The sequence below is a fragment of the Carlito syrichta genome, unplaced genomic scaffold (assembly GCF_000164805.1).
Source record: "Carlito syrichta isolate Samal-C Ts95f unplaced genomic scaffold, Tarsius_syrichta-2.0.1 Scaffold98159, whole genome shotgun sequence".
Taxonomy (NCBI): domain Eukaryota; kingdom Metazoa; phylum Chordata; class Mammalia; order Primates; family Tarsiidae; genus Carlito; species Carlito syrichta.
The window spans coordinates 278,364-301,503 of record NW_007042255.1 but is presented as its reverse complement, the minus strand read 5'-3'; the positions used below and the strand labels follow the sequence as shown (position 1 = coordinate 301,503).

The 23,140-nt window shown below is 43.9% G+C and overlaps 1 protein-coding gene across 2 annotated transcripts in view; it reads right to left on the bottom strand.

Moving 5' to 3' along the window:
- Window positions 1-1,235: 1,235 nt before the first annotated feature.
- Window positions 1,236-23,140, bottom strand: part of AOAH (acyloxyacyl hydrolase) — a 208,752-nt gene continuing 186,847 nt past the window's right edge. For both annotated transcript variants that reach the window (XM_008063260.1, XM_008063266.2), the window contains 5 exons: window positions 20,008-20,066; window positions 19,869-19,928; window positions 18,055-18,151; window positions 8,976-9,052; window positions 1,236-1,617 (listed from right to left, as the gene is read on the bottom strand). In XM_008063260.1, coding sequence (XP_008061451.1) covers window positions 1,489-1,617; window positions 8,976-9,052; window positions 18,055-18,151; window positions 19,869-19,928; window positions 20,008-20,066 — 422 coding nt within the window. In that variant the 3' untranslated portion in view covers window positions 1,236-1,488. The remainder of the gene's footprint in view (window positions 1,618-8,975; window positions 9,053-18,054; window positions 18,152-19,868; window positions 19,929-20,007; window positions 20,067-23,140) is intronic.

Sequence of the window (23,140 nt, the reverse complement as noted above, 5' to 3'; positions counted from 1 at the left end):
ATAGGTCTCGCCAAGTTGCCCAGGCGGGTCTCGAACCCACAGGCTCAGACAATCCACTCACCTCAGCCTCCCAAAGGTGCGGGATTACAGGCTGAGCCACCGAGCCCGGCTGTATTTCTTTTTTAAAAAATGGATGCATGACAAGCCAGGCACAGTGGCTCATGCCTGTAATTCTGGCATTTTCAGAGGATGAGGCAAGAGGATTGCTTGAGCTCAGGAGTTTGAGACCAGCCTGGACAATATAGTGTGACCTTGTCTCTACAAAAAATCCAAAAATTAGTGTCATGGTGGTGTGCCCCTGTAGTCCCAGCTACTTGGGAGGCTGAGAAGGGAGGATCACTTGGGCCCCAGAGTTCGAGGAGGCAGTGAGCCATGATCGTGCCACTGCAATACAACTTCGTTAAGAGACCCCAACTCAGAAAAATTGATGCATAATAGATGTGCATATTTTTAGAGTAATGTGATAATTTAATACATTCATATAATTTGTACAGATCAAATCAGTGTACTTGGGTACTCATCACCATAAATATTTGTCTTTATGTTAGGAAGATTTGAATTCTTCTCTTCTAGCTATTGTAAAATATACAATAGATTATTGTAAACTACAGTCACCCTACTGGTCTATCAAACACTAGACCTTGTTTCTTCTATTTAACTATGCATTTATACCTATTAACCAACTAAGAAAATCTTCTGAAGGAAAACAGCCGTCATTTTTCTGGACTTTGGGGGAGTTCATAATACTTGTCAAGTTTTAAACATTTATGGTTTTTGTGATTTCTTTTCTCCTAAATAAGTATTCTAGATTGTATCTAATTTTGTATGTATAGTTTTGTGTTCTGTTTTTAAAGGGGACCCCACGGGACCTGGACCATCCCTGCTGGTATGAGCAAAGGGAACTGGTTCTGCCGGGACCCTGAAAAGTACATGGAATGCCTCCCCAAACTGGCCACCGATGAAGGAGGCTGATACATAAATTTATGCACTGCCTTCGAGTTCCCCCTGGGATGTGAACTGCCCCACACTCCGGGCTGTACCAAGAAAGCTCCTGCAGAGCCTCAGTCCTAGAGACTCGGCTGGCCAGGCATCTTTAAGAATCGGCAACAGAGGGAGAATTAGGCCCTTGGCATGCCAAGACCCTGAGTAAACTGCTGAACGTTGCTAGATTTTTGATGTGTTTTTAGAAGCCCCCTTTAGAACAATTAGCTGTTAAAGGGCACAGATACTCTTGCTTGGAATGGCACCCAAAGCACTTTATTAAAGGTTATTTCAGAAATAGTCAGAGGGTTACTGATCCCCGAAGCATACAGCATCACACTGCTATTCAGATACGCTCTTAATCGAAGAGAAAAGCATTTTGCAAAGATGCCACTGAAGGAAGATCCTTTGGGCCTGTGACGTAGCAGTCCCCATAAGGGTGTGCTGAGTACGTTGATCCAAGCTACTGCCTTCCTGACACGGCAGGAGTGTGTGTTCCCGAGAGGCTCAGTGCCCACCTTGGTCTCCAAACACCTGTTCAATCTGAGAGTTGAATGAATTCTCCTTTCCCAGAACCTGGGGCCACTGGAGCTGTACCTTCTTCCAGAAGCTATTTGCCAACAGCAGTGAAGCCACCTGTGAGAAAGAACCAGAGGGAGGAGGAAAGGGACATTCTGTATTCTCTCTGTGGGGACATAACAGTCCTATGATTCCTACCCTCACGTCTGGGTAGAATCCCCTTCCCAGGAGTGGGAACGGTCACTTGATTCTAACCGATAAATTATGGCAGTGGTGAACGGATGTCACTTCAGTGACAATGTCACATTATGTAAGGCTCTTCCTGGCTAGTGACTATGTCATTATGTAAGGCTCTGCCTGGTTAGCAGACTCCCTGTGGAAGCTCTCCTTGCTGGGCTGGTGAAGCAAGAAGTCATGCTGGGAAGCCCACATGGATAGGAGCTGAGAGTGACCTCCAGTTGACATCCAGGCAGAAGCTGGGTCCTCAACCCTATAGCCTCCCAGGAATGAATGTGCCAACAACCTGAGTGAGTTTGAAAGCAATTCTTCCCCAGCTGAGTCTCCGGATGAGAACGTGACCTGGGTGACACACCTTGATTTTAGTTTTGTGAGACCCTAAGCAGAGGACCCAGTTAAGCTGTGACCCAAGAAAACCCACATATTTGTTTATCTGTGGACAGCTAACATTTATTGCAGGTCTAAGGTTTGGGTTTTGGAGATGAACATTGTAAGTCCTTCCTTTGAGGAACTCCCAACTTAGGGAACCAGACATGCAAAATGATAGTGTCAAACCCATAGACAGGGAAGGCTTTGAGAACGATGCACACACTGGAAAGGGAAGACGTGCCAACTCTCCTGGGTGGGGGAAGGGGCAGGTCTTCGAGCTGAATTTGCAAAGAGGAGCTCACCATATGGTTTTGTGAGGAAACAACGCACATGGTAGAGGACACGGCAGGTGCAAAGGCATGGAGGTGTGGGAGAGACTGGAGTGGTTGGGGAGATGAGGCTGACCAGGGCGCCTGCTGGCTGGGGTCCTGAAGGAGGCTATGAGTGTGAAAGCCTGGCTGGGCCTTCAGAAAGGAATCATTTGCTTCATGCACAAGTGGCTCATGTGTGGTTCTCTCAGCCTGATACTGCCCCCTGGTTCCACGATTGATGTCAGGTTTCCCTTTGTCCATGAGCTCACAAGACCCATTCTTGGTTGTTCAATTCTCTGGCTTGTCATTCATGCCTTTGAGAAGGAGGCTTTTTCTCAGAGACAATGCCCTCCTTTAGCAGCAGGGCCTGGCCAGGCCTCAGGCTCCAGATGGCTCTGTCTCAACAGTGGTTCTTAATGTGGAACATAAGAGAGATGTGATGCCGAAGGCCGCGGAGGGGATTCCATTGTTTAGGGAGGATGTTCAGGCATCGCTTTGACTTTCTTTAAAAGCACAGGGACCACGTCCCCAAAGGGCAGTTCACAGTTCTCCATTCTAATGGGCAGTGTGGCCAGCTCCCTGTGTGACTCTGAGTAAACTATTTGCTCTCTCATTTGCACATTGAGCTGGCTGTGGTAAAAGTTTTAAATCCTTTGTGGGTCTGAATTGTGTGTAGCATGCTAGTAGTTGTTAGAAAAAACTAGAACTGCTCGAGTCACTGAAATAATTATCCCCAGCATTTTAATGTGTTCCTGAGCCTTTTGAGGTAGACGCCAAGTTCCATTCGTTCAACCATGTAGTCTTGGTCCTACCCACACCCCCGTCTCATACCCCACTACATAACACACGTACACACACTACACCTCCCTCACATATATCACACACACAAACATCTTTCCATACCTACCCCCCACACACTCTCACACATATAACACCACACACATACCACATATCTACACAGACCACACACACTCCCTCCCACTTATCACACAGACACCATACATCCACACAGACCACTCCTACCCCCTCACACATATCGCACCACACACATACTACACATCTACACCGACCACACACACCCCTCACACATATCACACACACACCACACACCCATATATACCATACACACCCACCTCTACACATACCACACTTGTATACAACCACCCACACACACTGCCTTACATGTATCACGCCCACACATACCACACACACGCCCTCACACATACCATACATGTACACACTCACCTCATACTATACACATCACACACGCACCCTCAAGCATGCCACACATACACGTATTGTACACATACCACACTCCCGTTCATACACACCACACACACCACACCCCTGACATACTGCATACCCACATACACACACACACCACACACACATACCCACACACCCATACATACCAAACACACCACACCCCAGACATGCCACACACACACACACCATACACACCACACCCCTGACATACCACACACATATACATACACACACCACACACATACCACACACACCCATACACACCATACACATCCACTCCTACACATACCACACACGTACACAACCACCCACACATACCATACACACCGCCTTACATATATCATACCTGCACATACCACACATACATACATCACACACATACCACACTCCCCTCATATATACCACACACATCACATCCTTGACATACCACATACATACACAGCACACACATGTCACATACATATCACACATTCACACACCCACTTCATACCACACACACCACACACACTCCTTCACACTTACCACTGACTGATACATATATGATGCACATACCACACTTCCCTTCATACACATCACACACACCACACCCCTGATATACCCCCACACACACCACACACATACCACACACACTCATACATACTATACATACCCACCCCTACACATACCACACGCATACACAACCATCCACACATACCACACACACCCACACACACACCACACATACATACATCACACACATACAGCACTGCCCCCATACACATCACATACACCACACCCCTGACATACCACACACACACACACACACATACACACACACACCACATACCCACCACACACGACACCCCCCCACATACCACATACCTCCATCCCCTGCACACATATACCACACATACACACGCCACAATATAGCAACACCCTTCTCATTGGTACCACCTACAACCACACACACAGAAACCACACACCACATACCTAACACACAAATGCACATAGAGAAACCACACATTACACACCCCCTACATATGTTCCTTTGCACTTAAAAGCAGGAGCACATCAGAGGCTGCCTATCAAGCTGACCAGTTTTCCAGGGAGGGTAGGATCATCTCTCACACAAAGCAATCAGTGTCTTCGAAGACAGAGGCCTGGTCTTGTGGCTGTTTTTCCTGCCATTTTTCAATAAAGGAGGCTGCTGCCAGGTCTGTGGAAAATTACTGGTTCTTTTTTGTTTTATTGGCGTTCAACGTGATACACCTCAGCTGTCTTTCTAACACTCATGTTCTACCAAGGCATTTATTTCTCTATCTATGTTAATAAGGGAGGAAACAGGGGCAAGGGTAAGAGAGGAAAATGAAAACAAAAGAGCTCAGATCTGAGCATTTGGGAACAGTTCTGTTTGAAAGCAATTAGTTGGCTGTCACTCTAATATAGATTAAAATATTTATGAGTGTGCATTGCTAAATATTGGGTCTGAAATGACACTGGCATGCTTATCACTAAACTGAGACTTGTGTTAAGATGATTCACTACATGCATTCATTCATTTGACAAATATTTACCAAACACCTACTGTGGGCGTCCAGTACAACAATCTCCTGTTGTAACTTCCATGGTGCACTGCACAAGGCAAGGCACAGCTATCTTATTCTCCCTTTATTCCAATTTAGTTGTTTCTTGAAGACCGATATTCTTTTGTGCTTCTCTATTTATAGTTTAAAATATCAAAGCAAAACCATTCATTCTAGAAAGATTCAAAAAGACAATTAAACAGAAAGAGAAACAAAGAATAAAAGTCACCTGTCATCGTAATAGAGGTAGTTTCTGATAACAATGGGTATAGAGCCTTTCTGATTTCACACACACACACACACACACACACACACACACTGGATCTCTCTTGAATATCATTTTATAATCTGCTCTTACTGAGGTCTGATTTAGACACAGTAAAATGAACTGTCTTTGCTAAACAGTTCCATGAATTTGACAAATGCGTACAGCTGAGCCATCGCCTCTACAATCTGCAGTCTGCTCTGATTTACTTGGCTTTATATTACAAGCATATTTCTGTGTCACTGAAGGCAGATCTATATCATTGTTTGTATTCAACGCATGGTACACCATCAAATGAATGCAAACTAACTCATTTTACCAGTGGACACTTTTGTCATATACACCCCCAGCATTTGTTCTCAGGACAGAGGACCGAGACCCTTCCTCTTGCTAGTGCACACATTGGCAGCACAGGGAGTGACAGCTAGTTCAGAAGAAAGCTAGGGAATGGGGTGTTCTGGCTTAGTGGGATCCTCCGGTTAACAGAGGTAGGTCCCTCCAGGTTTCTTCCTTTGTAGTTGAACATTTTTCTGAGTACGTTTTCTTGCAAATTGCATATCTGCAATTCATAACACAGTGAAGCCAGAAGTGGTTTATGAGTTCATCAAGTTAGCTCCTGGCGATATGGCATGAAGTTTTATTTCATTGTTTGGTGATCTGGAGTGGTGCTGAGCCATCCTCCTTTGGTCTATTGGGCTGTGACAACAGACCTGGTCTGGTGTGTTGAGAACATGAGGACATTGGGCAGAATCTATTGTGACACCAGGATGTATTTGAGCTTGATTCCTTGAATGAAATCTCTAATAAGAACTTGCCTTGCTATCCTCTGACTGTGCTTGATCATTTCGATTTTTTTTTTAAATACAGATTTTCCATTTTTCTCAGTCCCTCTGGACAGCTCCTCCCAAGTCATTCTCCACACTGCTACTATAGGTGTCTTTTTAGAACACAAGTCTGGTTGTTTTTTTCTTGCTTAAGAACTACTAGTGGCTCCCCCTCCCCCAGGACAAAGGTCAATCCTCAGACAGGCCTCACATGATCTGCCCTGAATACTCCTGTAGACTCTTCCCTTGCGAGGTCACTCTCATACTCAAGTCCCATCATAATGAAACCCTTGTGCTTCCTCCAATGGGCCATGCTTTCTTTCCCAGTCAGGGCTTCGCTGACGCAGTTTCATCTGCTTAACCCTTTCTGTAGTCCCTCTCTCTTCCCTTCTCTGGACAGTTCATGGTCTCAGTTCTGATGTTGCTTCCTCTAGAAACCTTTCCGAGCAGCCCTCTCTCCCATCTCATCCCTTGGAGGTGCTGACCACTTCATATTTAACTGTCTGTTTACTAATCATTCTCTTGCTCTTCAATTTTAAGTGGTGAGGTGGTTTTTGGCTCACTTTTGAATTCTCACTGTGTTTGACACTGGGTAGTCACTCAATAAATATTTTTGGATGATCAATTGCCAATATGGACCTTTCAGTGCAATATCCATGATAAATAGGCAGGCTTTAGGCCTGGCTCTCCATTGTCATCCACTTTATCACCTGCTACTAGCGTGTCTGGCAGGAGTAGCTTAACATTGTGGCATATGTTGATCTTCAGCTTTCGACTCTGTTTTCTTTTTTGAGTCAGGGTCTCACTCTGTTGCCCAGGCTGGAGGGCAGTGGTGCAATCACGGCTCACCACAGCGTCAACCTCCTGGGCTCAGGTAATCCTTCTGCCTCAGCCTCCAGAGTAGCTGGGGCTACAGGTGCACAACACCTGGGGTTACAGGTGCACAACACCATGGTTGGCTAATTTTTAAATGTTTTTGTAGAGATGGGGGTCTCACTATGTTGCCTAAGCTGGTCTCAAACTCCTGGGCTCAAGCGATCCTCCTGTCTGGGTCTCTCAAAGTGCTGGGATTACAGGTGTGAGTCAATGCACCCACCCTTGACTCTGTTTTCAATAATCATAGGTGAAGTTGTTTGAGTGAAAGATCCCCAACTTGACAGACTTTTAAGAATTGGGGACATAATGGCCATTTGACAGATCAGACATACACGTCCTGAGAGATAAAACAAAGCTGTCTGACTCTTTTCTTTTTTAGTTTGTTCCTCATTAGCACGCTAGCTGACCATCTTTTCATATCCTCATTCTCTACAGAATCCGAAGAGTAAAATTCTATTATGTGCAGAGAATGACAAGAACTACTACCTAATCACTGCCAGAAGGAATGCTGCATGCTAACACTTCTAAAACCAAAGACATCATTTTTTAGGGGTTTAACCAGCTTCTAGCCAATCACTCTCTTTGATCAACTCATCCAATTTATACAAGGGAGGTTAGATATTCTGAGGCACATTAATTCAGGTTTTTTGTGGGCTATTTTAAGCAAGGAGGTGGGCATTTAATAATCACTTTAAAATTAGCCCAGCATTTGTGAGACTTCACTGTTTATTCATCTGTTAGGAAATGGCACATTTCTTTTTCCTCTCGAGGTGGTTCTTAGCCCTGTCCATGGGCACTCACAGAGCCTAGCACTTGGGAGAAAGTAGCCTGTGGTTCCATGCAGGCTCCTGAGGGGATCGTCAGATCTCCTGTGGTCTGGGGCTCCGTGGCTAGCCGGGGAGCAATCTCCAGGAGTGCTTCTCGAGTTTGTTCCCTTATCATTGACATACTATACTCACCAAAGGCTGGGTTGGAAAGGCTCTAGTTAGGGAGGATTGCCTGGGAGTCAATGGCCCATCCCTCCCTGTACAGGACCAGCTTTTAAAATTTTAAGAGTGGCAGAATGACTCTCCCATTTCTCTCTCTTCGACTTCTTTTTACTAAAGAAATGTCATGAGCAAGTCCAATACACACAGCAGATAAAAGTGGAGCTTCTCCGGATGAAGCCAGGATAATGGGGTGGGGGTGGAGACGGGAGGGGGCAGGGTTCCGCCCTCCAGCTCCCCTGCTTTGTGAAGAGAGCAGAGGAGAGCTGCTTGACTGAACTGTGCTTTGGAACCCTTGATGAGAAATAGATCTTACTGCAAGAAATTGGTAAGGACGTTGCTCTCTTTTATACAGCATCCTTTCTGGAAACATTCATAGCAGAAATTCCTCATGGGTCTCACTTCCAGGGGAGTGCTTTATTTATTTGTTTTTATCTTATGGAAGCCATGGATTCACCTTTCAGCGCTGGCTGCTAGAAAGCACAGAGCTGGTTTTGTAAGCCTCTTCTGGCAGTTTCTGAGGACTGCCCTCCCTGTACACATTTTATGAACTGTAGAAATTAAGCCAGTAATCTAGGTATCATTTCTACCTTATTTTCCTTTAGTCCTGCCTTTCATTTCAGTTTTATTAAATCTTCTATCTTACATATATGTGTATATTACCCCAAGTCCTTTCTGAAACAAAACAGGATAGCAATAAACACATGGATGCACAAGTATAGTAAAAAGCAAGCAGACAAACAGATAGTTTTCAGCAGCTATCGTGTGACCGCGCTCACCTCATTGGGGTGGAATCCATCCACAGGCTCGATGAGCTGCCAGGGCTGCCCACCTCTCTTCTGCCACTCCTGTATAACTGCAGGACACACGATCAGAGGGTTACAGATGCACTTGCACAAGCAATGATGTACAATAACCATGAAGATTGTCAAGAAACTGCCCACTGCCCTCCAGGGCTCATGCTGACCCAGCCATGGCTGCGTCTGAGTTGTTCTCTTGGGCTGGGGGCTTTCTGAACAGAAATGGTCTTCCTATTGTGTGTGTGTGTGTGTATTTTTTTACTAGCTCTGGAAGGGAATGTGTGAGTGCCGGATGAATGGTTTGTGTGGCAGGGAAGGCAGTAGGGAGAGGTGAGCTCTAAAATATTCAACACTGATTAAAGTACATCTCATTTTTCAGTGGTGCAGCAGGATGGCATTACAGGAGAAGAAAATTAAACATTTTGTTAACATCTCCTTTCATAGGTTGCCATTTGCAGACTCTACCTGCTTGTGTTAAGCACCCACCTTTAAAAATCACACAGTACGTCAGGAATATAATTACATAAAATTATCTCGACACCCCATTTGGAGAGAGTATGGCTGCAGAGAAAATATTATGAACCCAAAGTGAAGAAAAGTAATAAAACTGTCCTTCAACAAGGGTGAGAGACCAAGAATGTCAGTAGCTCCAAGGCAACAGGACAATTAACTCTGCATTGTTTCATCATACAGTCAATAAGAACTCCTTCAGGAAATTTCTAATCCCTGGGGCGTCTCCAGAGAGAAGCATCTCAGCAAAGAGACACCCTCACTTTCCCAATGTCCAGCAAGGGACAGGCACACCTGAGATTCCTCCATTCCTTTCCTCTTCATTTACCAGAAAACTCAAGGACAGAGGTCTGTGACCTCGGACTCTCCCCTTCTCATTCCAAAGGAAGAATGGAGATTCTACTGGGGGCTTTGATTGGACAGGAGATGCTGGGCTTCCCTAGGACTAGGTCAATACTAGGTTGCTTTTGCAATTGGTCCTAATGACCCAGCATGCCACCCCTGAGGGGCTGCAAATAATGCTGTCTTCTCAAAGCTCAGGAAGAAATTCACGCTAGTAGCTTGGAGTCCTACACACTGAATCACCAGTCTCTGTTAGCTTGTTCCCCCGGCAGAATGACCACCGCTCACTCACTCTTTTATATTATGCTTCTGGGTTTTATTGGAGGTTGTTAGAAGAAGCAGTTGTTGGTTAAGTGGCCTTTGCATTTCTTAAAAACTTAAATTAAGAACATTATCCTCAAACTGACTGATAACATGCAGAGGATTGATACAGGGCCCCTACCTGTCACCACACACAAAAATTAACTCTAAATGGATCAAAGACCTAAATGTAAAATCTCAAACTGTAAGAATCTTAGAAAACACAGGAGACACCTTTATGGAAATTGGAAGTGGCAACCAAATCCTATTCAGAACCCTAAATGCCCATACCTTAAGAAATAAGACAGACAAGTGGGACCTCATCAAACTTATGAGCTTCTGCAAAGCAAAAGAAACCATCAAGAGAGCAGGGAGACAGCCCACAGAATGGGAAAAAATATTTGCCAACTGTATATCTGACAAAGTCCTAACATCTAGGATCTACAAGGAACTCAAATGCATGGAAAGGAAAAACAAACAGCCCATTAAAAAGTGGACAAAAGACATGAATAGACACGTCTCAAAAGAAGAGCTATGGGCAGCCAACTGGCACATGATAAAAGCACTCACCTTACTCATCATCAGAGAAATGCAAATCAAAACCACATTGAGATACCACCTAACTCCACTAAGAACCGCCATCATTAATAAAACAAACAATAACAGATGCTGGCGAGGATGCGGAAAAAAAGGAACACTTCTACACTGCTGGTGGGAAAGCAAACTAGTGCAGCCTCTTTGGAAGACAGTGTGGCAATTTTTGAAAGAACTAGAAATTGACCTTCCATATGACCCAGCAAGTCCCTTATTGGGAGTATACCCAGAGGAACTCAGATCATTCTACAAAAAAGATACCTGCACACATATGTTTGTTGCAGCTCTATTCACAATAGCAAAAACATGGGACGAGCCATGCTTCCATTGAAGCTGGACTGGATAAAAAAAATGTGATACATATACACAATAGAATCTTATTCAGCTATAAAGAAGGATAAACATATGGGCTTCACAGCAACTTGGATGGATTTAGAGTTGATCATACTCAGTGATCTATCACAGAAACAAAGAACAGAGTACCATATACTCTCACTCATAAGTGGGCCTTGAACTATAAGAAAGGGATTGGCAGTAGGAGAGGGGGGCGTGGGATTGGCAGTTGAGGGAAACTGCTAGGGGAGGGAGAGGCACACCTCATCAACAAGGGTATCTGCATAATCAACATTTGTACACCTAACCCTGAATTGTACCCCACATCTTTATAATAATAAAATAAAAAAAGAACATTATCCTCTATATCATTGTGCCATGTGGTGTCCTCTACATGGAGTCTCAAGGGAGAAGTCACTTTGTGCTGGTAAACAATACCTCCCTCTGAGGCCAGGTGTGCTGGCTCATGCTTGTAATCTCAGTACTTTGGGAGGCTGAGGTGGGAGGATTGCCTGAGCCCAAGAGTTCGAGTCCAGCCCAGGCAACGTGGTGAGACCTGTCTTCACAATAAATCAAAAAAATTAGCCCAGCATGGTGGCAGGAAGACTGAGGCAAAAGGATTGCCACAGCCCAGCAGATCGAGGTTGCAGTAGCTGTGATCATGTCACTGCACCCCAGTCGGGTGACGGAGTGAAGGTGCTTGCTCTTTTGCTAGGATGCTCGGAGCCCCACACACTCTTGGGAAGGATAGTGTGTTCTGCCCAAACCGTCATGCAGAACCTCAACAATTTTTTCCTGCTCTTGTCCATGGTGTCTGGTAGAGACAGAACCATGGGGAAACTTACCTGGCTCACTCTTCAGTTTACCTGGTCTGCTCTGCCTGTTTTGGGGGGGAATGGCCTTGGAATCTGGCTTTTTGCTTTAAGTTCAGTTCCAACTTCCCTGCCTTTTCCTCTGGATTTGACATCTTGAGGCTCCTGTGGGTCCCAGACTGTCCTCCTAGCTGTCCAGCACCACCACCTCCCACACCCCATCCCTCTTACCCTTCTTTCAGGTCTTTGTTCTCCCCCTTGCCCAGGAGAATAAGCCAGTTTCCTCTTCTTATTTTGGGTCTTGCTTTCTTACTTTGTAACTCTTTGCTGATTTTCTACCCAAGTCTCCTCCATACATGCAACTAATTGCTCTTAATGGGGAGTTGGGCATTCGGAAGGGTTTCTTCAAATGCAGAGGCAGGGTCTTCCGCACTGAGGTCCCTCATTTCTCTTTGCTCTTTAATGGTATTTGTCTCATCTCTCCTTGAAGTCTCACAGGAGTCTCTAATAAAAATCATCAGCAATGATGTGGAAGGGCCCAGTCGAGGTGAGACGTCAGTCTCCTCTTCCCCTCTGTGGCTTCAGAGATGACATCACTTCCTTTCTACTTATGCTCCTTTTTACTTCACCAAAGTTCTCAATGAATATTTTGTCCCTTTCCCTACTTCTTCCTTTATTTTCAGTTTGGTTTTATCTTCTTTTTTTTTAATTTTAAAAATGTGGGGTACAATTCAGGATTAGGTACACAATTGGTCATCGTACAGGTAGGTTTTATGCTGTACAGAACTTAATAGAAGAAAGAAAGAAAAGAAAGAATGAAGGGAATCCCAATAGAATGATGCATGGATTGAAAGTTTGTGCCCCTCCCCGCCCCCCCAAATTCATCTGTTGGAATCCTAGACTCCAATGTGATGGCATTAGGAGGTGGAGTCTTTGGAGGTGATTAGGCCATGAGGATGGAGCCCTTATGATGGATTAGTGACCTTATAAAAGAGACCCCAAAGGCCTCATTCACTCTTTTTTTCACCACATGAAGCTACAAGGATAAGTCAGCAGTCTGCAACCCAGAAGGGGGCCTTCACCAGAACCTGACCATATTGGCATCCTGATTTTGAACTTTCAGGTGCCAGCACTGTGAGAAATAAATTTCTGTTGTTTATAAAGCACCCAGTTTATGGTACTTTATTATAGTAGACTGGGCTGATTAAGGCAGATATTAAGAAATCCCCAGGCATGCTAATAAGACCAGGCCAATGGGAATTAAGCCCAATTAAGACCTCAGACAGGTCAGGTGCAGTGGCTCATGGCTGTACTCCCAGCACTTTGGGAGGCTGAGGTGGCAGGATTGCTTGAACCCAGGAGTTTGAGACCACACAGGGAAACATAGCAAGACTGTATTTCTACAAAAGAAAAAAAATTAGCTGGGCATGGTGGTACATGCTTATAGTTCCAACTTCTTGGAAGGCTGAGGCTAGATAATCACTTGAGCCTAGGAGTTTGAGACTGCAGTGAGCAGTGATTGTGCCACTGCACTCCGGCCTGGGTGACAGAGTCAGACCTTGACTTTAAAAAAAAAAGACCTCAGACAGAGCCTGCAAAGAGTTGGATGAATCAGGCATGAGCATATACTGTATAATACAAATATCCCAAGATCTGAAAAAAACAAGATCCAAAACACTTCTGGTCCCAAATATTTCAGGTGAGAATTCTCAACCTATACTGTATTTCCAAATTGAGAAGCGATGCTCATTCCCTTCTTCTTGCCTTGGAGACTTGAACAATCTCATAATTATGGGAATTTTAAAAGGAAAACTCAGGAACAAAAGCATTAAGAAAGAGAAGGGATACTTGCTTGCCAAGTTTTTTGAGGGAGCAGGGTGGGGTGGGGGCGGTAGGAGCAGTCCATTTTGATTGTCATCATACTTCGGCAATTCTAAGCCATGTCAAAGATAACATGTTCCTCCCTGACAGGAAACTTATTCTTGCCCGTCTCTCCCTTACATTAGTAGATCATTACAAGGTAGTCCTGCCTTTAGAAGAATTGGCTTACCATATAATATAAATAAAATAGGCGTTAAAAGAAAATGTCCCAAGGTTACTAAGGCTAACAATAAGTCAACTAACAGAAAATATCATTTTTTTCACAACTATTGTGTCTGCAAGGGCCACTGCTCATCACATATATGCAGATGTCAGGATGGTAAAAATTAAATGTAACCTTAGTAACTAAAAGGCAAGAGTTTAGGGTTGATCTACATCGTGACTAGTGCTAGACAGAAAGACCCTTTTTTTGTTTATCTCAGGATGCCATTCTGCTTACTCAGGAGAAATGCAATACTAATCACTGGTCTATATTTTTTTCTTAATTGATTTTAGAGTGGGAGGTCTAATCAAAGGCAATATGGTAAGTTGGTTAGTTTCCTTCCTATCTGGGACCATAATTCAAAATAGGCAAAGGCAGTCCTATATGTTCTTCAGAAAACCTGGATTACATTTCTTGAATGATCATGGATTGTTGGAATTTGGTGCACGACATATATATATTTTCTTTTTATAAACATATTTTCTTATCTGTAAAGTAAAAGAAACTGCTAATGACCTGCTTGTTGAAGATGCAATAGAAATAGTGGAGGAAGACTCATAAAACACCTTTCAGCTCCTTGATGAATTGCAGCACTAGCAGGTATTGTAAAGAGAAAGTTGCGTTCTGGTCAGCATCATAACGTCATCGGCTGTTTTTGCAGTTGTATACATGACGGGGAACTAAGAGCCAGTTTTCCTCCAATTGAGCTGTCTTAGAAGCTGAGGGCAGTTAGAGGTATGTTTCAATTGTCAGTGTAAAAATGGCTTTGTCAAGAAAGTGGCATTTTCTTTCCTCTGCTGGGGAGTTGTGGTGCAGACAAAGAAAAAGGACATCACCTGCTCAAGCTGGCATTTCCTGAAGGGAGGAAAAATTGCTGCCTCTGTTTGGTTCATAACCAGTTGGAGAATGAGTCAGCAAGAGACAAGCAATAGTCTTTGGGGATGGGCAATCATCTTTCAGTGCTGGACTGAGACTGTCAGAGTGGACAGCAAATGAGTCTCAGGCCTACCTTCAAGTGACAGAGATCTTCAACTGCAATTTGCTCAGTCACAGGGATGTGAAATTGTGAATTTCAGTGTCATGAAAAATGAGGATATTTCTGAGGCAATAGTCAGATCTAATACAGCAATGAAGTGAGAGGAGAGATTATCACGTGACTATTAGGACTACAGATTTAATAAGTGACTCTGTCAGGTTTTTAAGAGTGTGGCTTTTCTCCTTGATAATGAGCTGCATTTCTACCATACATTTCTGGAAAGAACTCAAAGTACCCTGCAGGTGTGATTAAGTCTGGGAGGTGGGTTGGACGTCAAAAGTGAAGGGGTAGCTTCACACACATTGATGATGGTGGCCTGTTAACAGTTATTGATTGAGTACTGCTTTTCAAGCTCAGTTTCATTTAATCCTTCCATAAACCCCATGGTTGAGTCATTTCTACTCTACATGCAAGAAAGCCATGGCAGAGTGGTTATTTAATTTGCTTGAGGTTACACAGGTATTCTTTGTCTGAACTGGAATAGGAATACAGTTGCAATTTCTGGGATCTTTCTATAATAGTACATGGCACTCACATGGGTGAGTTTCTGGGAGGATGAGCTACCCAGGCATGGGAAGTTACCCATGGAGATGGATCTGGGAGAGGATGATCCTTCCACCTACTCTGGAAAATGCTAAGATTTCAAGGTAAAATTTTCCTTTGCTAACTTTTGGTATAAATCAAGACATTATCACAGTTTCTGAAAACCAGATAGAAATTCTAGCACTTTTAGAAGTAGACAAGAGCCAGGTGGCACCTAGATATTAAGTGCAAAAGGCTGTATCAGGTGTTCATGTAGGCAGGTCCCAGAGCACTGCGTCCATACGTCTACCCTAGGGGGGTGCCAACGAATTTCTTGTGGAGAAGAAAAAGGCCCTGTAGCAAAACTGGATTTTTAAATTTATTTTAAACAAATGGTAGGAGATTATAAAATAGGAAGTTTCCTGAATCGCTGATGGGAATTGCCAAGCAAGGAGAAACACCAGGGAGGTTTCCACCATGCTGATGTAGCATGTTCAGTTTTACTGAACTTTTTCCTTTTTTTTTTTTTACTGCACTTACTGTTGCTGTAAGCACAAGAAAGGACTGATGAGGATCTGCTTCCAAGCATGTTCATTCAACAGTGGAACGCAGGCCAGTGTTGGGTCAAGGGTAAAGCTCTTCTCACTCTATCCTCCATGGAGATAAGGACTTTTCTGTTTGGTTGACAATTATATTCCCAGCACCTACACAATTCCTGGCACATAGCAGAACTTAGTAAAAATCTGATGATGGACCGAACAAATTCTCCATCTTGGAGCATTACAGAGCTCTATTTATTAGGCTTTAATGGGCATGGAGATGACCTCTGGATTGGGTTTAAATGCAGGTTCTGCTTAGGTAGGTGTGGGGCCAGGCCTGGAAATCTGTGTTTATCACCAGTTCCCGGGTGCCGCTGATTTTGCTTATCTAGAACCACACATTGAGTAGCAAGGGTGTAGGGGAAGAGTGCTCTTTCCTGGGTGCTGGCTATGTCCCAGGCACAGCATTTAGGAGGATGACACATTATTTCCAGGTCTAGAAAGGAGAATTTAGAAATGTTCAGAGAACTGCCTACAGTCCCAAAGGTAATAAATGACAGAGCTTGAGGTCACTCTGGAAAATAAAAAAGACCCATGTGAGCATCAGGCATTATTATATTTTTAATAACTTTATCTATATTCAAGGATGATGGTGTTCAAAGATCACTTGGTGGTGCATTTGTTTACACCAGGAATTCATCAATGAGTCTTTAACTCTGCATTTCAATGAGAGGCTATTTATCAAAATGTCTCTCCCCATGAGAGAAATGTGTATCACCTAGGCAGGAAATCTAGTTAAGAAAGATCAGTCTTGCTGAAATGATGTTCGGAATTGAACTACTAGAGTCTGCAATGCAAAATGTGTCAGCTAATGTAATATTTGATAATTCATGATGACCATCTGCTCCATCCCAGATGCTGGGGCTGCGAGGGTAGGGTATGGGGAACAGTGATGATCAACTCTGGATGAAAGATCTTCCCTCCTTCGCCTACACAGAGAGGGTTTTCATTAGCATCATCTCAACTGGCAATCAACAGGAGGCATTCCTCTTGTATAAAAATTGCTTAGCAATGGAAATGAATCTGGAAGGTTTACAGTCAATAAATAATAATTTTCAGATTCAAGATGTAAAGGATAAATCAGTAGATCCAGTAATCATGCCTGACCCCAGTGTTTGAACAGAGTGTTAGTAAAGAAACTTAGGCTGGGTGTGGCGGCTCAAGCCTGTAATTCCAGCACTTTAGGAGGCTAAGGATTGCCTGAGCTCAGGGGATCGAGACCAGCCTGGGCAACTTGGTGAGACCTCGTCTCTATAATTTAAACAAACAAAAAACCGGGTGTGGTAGTGCATGCCTATAGTTCCAGCTACTTGGCAGGTTGCGGTGGAAGGACTGCCCCTGAGCCCAGCAGCTCGAGGTTGCGCTGCACTCTAGCCTGGGCGACAGAGTGAGACACTGACTAAAAAAAAAAAAAAAGAAACTTAGTAATACTCCCTTCAGAAAGCAGAAAGCTGGAACGTGGGACAGGCAAATTATTTGGTCCCTCCCTTGGGATTATTCGGAGATTGTATTAGGTCTGGGGATCTGCACTGCTACTGAGTCCCTGAGTAATTCAGTGCCCACCATGAGAGGTATGAGAAGCCCCGCCTTATCCCTCATTTCTGTCACCTTCATCTTTAGCCCACAGGTAAGCAGGGCCTTGCTCATCCGGCAAGAACAGGTCAGCGATTCCATCAGCGCCCTCCAGCTGGTCACTGGCTCTATTGCTTCAGGGATTCTAAAACGGTGGTAATGCCGAGCCCAGCCTTCTCAGAAAGAGTCTCACACTTTATCTTTTTCAATCCTGAGACTTATTTATGTGTCAGAATAGGCCGGGATAACCCTGCCTGATCTGCTGTCTACTGGTTTATCAACTGGTTGCCCATGCAGGCTCTAAACTGTAGCTGCCTCTTTTGTCTTCTGTCAATACCTAAACCAAGCCACTTACTTTCTTGGAAGGAGAAATCCATGTAGAAAAGATCGAAGTGCGTAAATTTCTCGCTGGTTGCAATTTTTTTCAGTGTGTTGGAGAGTTGTTCTGCTCTCTGAATAAAATGGAAAGAGGGAGAATTCCATGAAACCTAGACTTTGACTTTAGTGAGATAATTCAGGCAAAACAAAGAGATTGTTCTTCCCCACCCTGCTCCACTCTTGTTTCTCTAAGTCATCTGCAGAGGAACAGCTCTGCACATTAAATTCCATTTGAATGCAAGTGGTCAATGAACATATGACACAAGTTAACGTTTATTAGGCATCAAAGCAGTGCCAATTAAAGTAATAAGATACCACTTTTCACCTTTATCTTATTGGCAAAGATAAGATAACCATGGTATTGAATGTTGTCATGGGTAGGTAAATGAGAATGTTATTAGTTAAACCTTTCTAGAGTGCAATTTGGCAATATGAATCAAATTCTTAAACATGAGCAAAGAATCAAATCCTTTGACCCAGTATGTTTTCTAGGAATTTATCTAAAAGAAATAGAAATGTTCACAGACTTATATGTTTATTTATATGATTGTTCATCACAATGTTACTTTCATAGTGAAAAAATGGAAACAACCCATTTGCCCAACATGAAAGGCTGAAATCAATCACAATACATTCATATATGGATACTTAAAAGCAGCTACAGTATTATGGTGTGAAGTAATTTGTGAACATCCAAAAGCATAACAGAGTTATGTGCATTCTCATACTATGCGGACAAAACCCAAACATATCTATCTATGGAAGTGGTGAAGAAAAGACATACACATATATTGACTTTGAGTGGTGGAATTTTGGATAAATTTTGTTGCTGTTCTTTATGCTTTTTTGTGTTCCCACATTTAAAAAAACTAAAATATACTTCTTTTGTAAAAGAAAAACTTCAATCAGTTTTTTACAAAGAGATTATTCACCATCTGTGAAAGATGTGCTAGCCATTTTGCCTGAGCAACAAATTCTCTAAGAGAAGGGAGGAAGGTTCTTATTTACCATGGGAGGACTTGAGTTATACGTTGAGCTAACCTCATTCAGTTCTCTCCACCTCTACAACCATGCTGAGTACCAGCTTCAAAAGTTGTGTGTCGCATGTTTATTGCAGCATTATTCACAATAGCAAAAACAGGGAACCAAGTGTGCTGCCCATCAAAACTAGACTGAATTTTTAAAAATGTGGTACGTATACACAATGGAATATTATGCAATCATAAAGAAGGACAGAATTATTAACTTCACAGCAACTTGAATGGACTTGGAATCTATAACACGGAGTGATTTATCACAGAAACAAAGAACTGAGTACTACATGTTTTCACTTATAAGCGGACCTTGAACAACTATTGTAATACTATAAGAAAAGGATTGGCAGTAGTGGGAAACTGCCAGGGGAGGGGGACACGCCTCATCAACAAGGATACCTGCATAACAAGGATACCTGCATTTGTATACCTAACCCTGAGTTGTACCCCTCATCTTTAAAATAAAAAATTTTTAAAAAGTGTGTGTGTTTCTCACAGGAGTGTGTGAGATAGGCATGCACACACAGGTAGAGACAGTGACTGCAAGACAGAGTAAGAAGGATGGATTCAGAGAGAGGAAGAGGGAGACAGGGTGCACCGAGGTCTCTGGGCTCCTCAGGCACCCTGGCAGTTGGATTGTGTTATTCACCAGCAGAGAGACTATCTTCCTGCCAGAACCCCATCCCCAGTAAAAACTCCACAGCAAACATAGAGATAGAATATCAAAGATGATATCAAAAGCCAGTGGCCGTCATACTTCTGAAGTGAGAGTCCGGAGCGTCTTGTTGGAAGACATCCAGCCGTGGCAGGGGCTGACCTGAGAGCAAGAAAATACGGTGATTAAAGAGAATCGGCACCGGGCAACCCAGCCTTGGAGCTAGTCAGTGAGCGCTCACCTGGAGGCAGTTCAGGAAGGAGTACAGCTGTGCATAGGTCACGTCTTTGTTTAGCTGGCCTGGAAAACAGAGAGGTCTGGCGTGTTGTATGCACTCAGCCATAGCAACATTTTGAGACACTTGGGGGTGACCCTCCCTCCCTTGCAGACAGTTGGTACTTCCAGGGGAAGGCCTTGATTTTTCACTCAGCATCACTCTTGAAAATGCCTGTGCTTTCTTCGTTCTGAGCTCCTAGAAATTTGGACCAGAGTTGGGGAGGGCCCCTGAGGAGTATACTCCCATGTATTACTCTTGGTACAGGCTGGGGCAGAACTGGAGGGACTGGCCTCATTGGGCTCCAGGAAAAAGGGATCTGGGTATCTTATGGCTTCACATGACCAAAGTGCCTTGAACAAAGCACTTTGCAGAGCAGTGCTTCCCCTGGCCATGGTCTGAAATGCCAAGTTCCTGTGGGGCACAAGAAACCTTCAAGGTGGCAGTTGACCAAATCTTCTTTTCCAAGTTTATGAAACACTTGGATCTGAATCAGTTATCCCATGCTGAGGACCTGGAAGGATGTTCTCAGTTTCTGAAGCTCTGACCATGCAGTGCTCTGCAGTCTGGGGAACCAAAGTCCTCTAAAAAATGTTTGGGAGGACCATGGGACGGGGGAGGCCAGCACCTCACATATCCCCTCACAGCACTGGGTTCAGGGTTGCCCAGCAGATATCTTATTTGCACCCTACACTCATTTTTTTTGGTGCAGGTTACAGGAGTACATAGGAATGAAGAGAAAAGTACCATATGGGAGTTCACTCGGAGCCTTTGCAAACTTCAGCTCTTGACCCAGATGCTGTGTGGATTATTTCTTCTCACTTCCAACACTCCCTCAACCCCCTCTGGCACCCCCACCCCCAGAGACAATTCAACGTCCGTGATGTGGCTGCCACACAAAAGTCAAGCCCCTTCCAGATCTCAAGGGTGAATGACTGATGCTGTATCCATTAGTACTCCTCACACCCATGAAAAATAAAGGAAGATAATAGGACCCATCTCAGAGTGAAGAGAGAGAGATGGAAGGTGATGAAAAATGCAGTCTTATTTTTCACTTATATCCCTATCAGTAAGACTGAAATTTTCTTGTCATAGAGGAAAACTATAGTATCTTGTCATAGAGGAAAACTATATTATCTCTCTGTGTGGGTGAGTAAATCCCAGGACTGAGAAGCCACAGGCTCATTACTGCCATTAAAGTCACAATGACCCGCCAGGTCCCTCTTCCATATCTTCACATTTTAGATGAATCCCCAGCCACTGGATTCTGTCTTTACTTTCATTTTATGGACCCAACACAAAGCCCTGAATACCCCTTTTCTGAGTTTCTACTTCCATCCACTGAAGCCTCTTATTTTTCTTCTTTTTCTGTGTCCCTGTCTGTCTCAGCCCAGCCCAGATGCAATGACTGACATCCTCAATGTCCAATCCTCACCCTGGGTTCTCCACGTGCTTTCCTCCTTGGTGGGGGGAAAGTTTGGTGCTTTGACTTGGGGCTTTCTCTCTTGGGGTGTGTGTGTGTGTGTGTGTGTGTGTGTGTGTGTGTGTGTGTGTGTGTGTGTGTGTGTGTTGGGGGGTAGTTTCTGAGCTGCACCCTTCCCTCTTTCTGCCCTTTGTGAGGGCCAGTGTCTGGTTGCCTTGGCCTCGGTGCCCGTCTTTTTTCTTTGTTGGGACCAGAGTTTCCTAATGAAGCATAGGTAGCTTGACTGGGGCCTGCTTGTCTCTGATGTGTCCCCTTGCCCTGAGGGGCAGTCTGCCTCTCTTGACTCTGCTCGGTGGCTGAGGTCTTTTCAACCTAACTCTTGTAGCTTCCTCTTCTCACCTTCAAGCCTGATCGCTTTGCTATCTAGAATGGCCAGAGTTTGTGTCACTCCTTGGATATTGGGAACGTGAGGCCAGTCCCAGCCTTGTTCCATCTGGTCTTCCACTCTTCCTGCTGTCCCTCTGTTGAGGTCCAAGACACCTCAGAATGAGACCAAGAGGTGTATCCTCCTCCCGGGCCTTCTCCAATCCCTCTCCCCTTTCTCTGTATCTCCCTGCCATTCTGGCACCAGCTCCAATGGCACTGGGTTGAAACAGGCAAGAGCCTTAGTGTGAGGAACTAGGTCTGCCGAACAGGATGCGGGCACATTAGGTGTTGTTAGAAGATAACCTAGAAAGGTGTAACAAGTTGGTTTCCCTTCTCTCTGGTATTTCTGCTTGTCAAGGGGTAGGGGGACTCGGACTGGTCATGTGGAAGATTGGTTAGGAGTGCTGGTGAGGGTCTTATGGTTTAAAGGAAAGGAGGAGGGAAAATAGTTCTTGAGCTTTCACCTTTATTGGCACTATCAGTTGGTCCCTCATGCTTTCACTTCAAGCATCACAGTTTTTCCTTGTTGTTTTAATGTCATTTCTGCACATTGACCCTACCTATATGTGGTGCATGTAAAGAGGTGTGCCTGTAACTCTCTGGCCGGAAAGTCAATCTAGTTAGGAAAGTTGACTAAGAATACCCAGGGGCAGAGAGAAGGGGATTGTCCCACAGTGACCAGGATTTCCAGAGGCTGAAGTACTATCTCTCTCTCTGTCTCCATCTCTCCCCTGCCCCATATGTATGTGTGTGTGTGTGTGTGTGTGTGTGTGTGTGTGTGTGTTTATGTGTGTGCTGAGGAGTCAGTGCACTAAAACGGTGGATGCCATATGTTCCTTCTGAAGATTAAAGGTTATGATCCCCAACTGGCTAGAATAGCAGTTTGTGTCTTAGTAATTTGTAACTTCTTCTTTAGGGCAGGGTCTTCAGAATTTATTTAATGCTGGAAGCATAATAGAAATCTTAGGTACCATAAAAACTTAGTACCAACAGAGATCAGTCACACCTCCATGAAATGCCATCTGAATGTTTTAAAAACATATTCTTTCAGATAGGAGAAAGTCAGTAATGAAATATAAATTTCATATATAATGAAATATAAATAAAATATAAAGTATAAGGTATTTAAAAAAGATAATTATTCAAGTTCAAGAAAAATTGGGGCAAAATTAAGTTGTTTTTGTTTTGTGACAAGAGCCCTTTAGGAAAGCCTACTAGCAGACATTTTCAGTCAGTGATGTTTGACTTCTT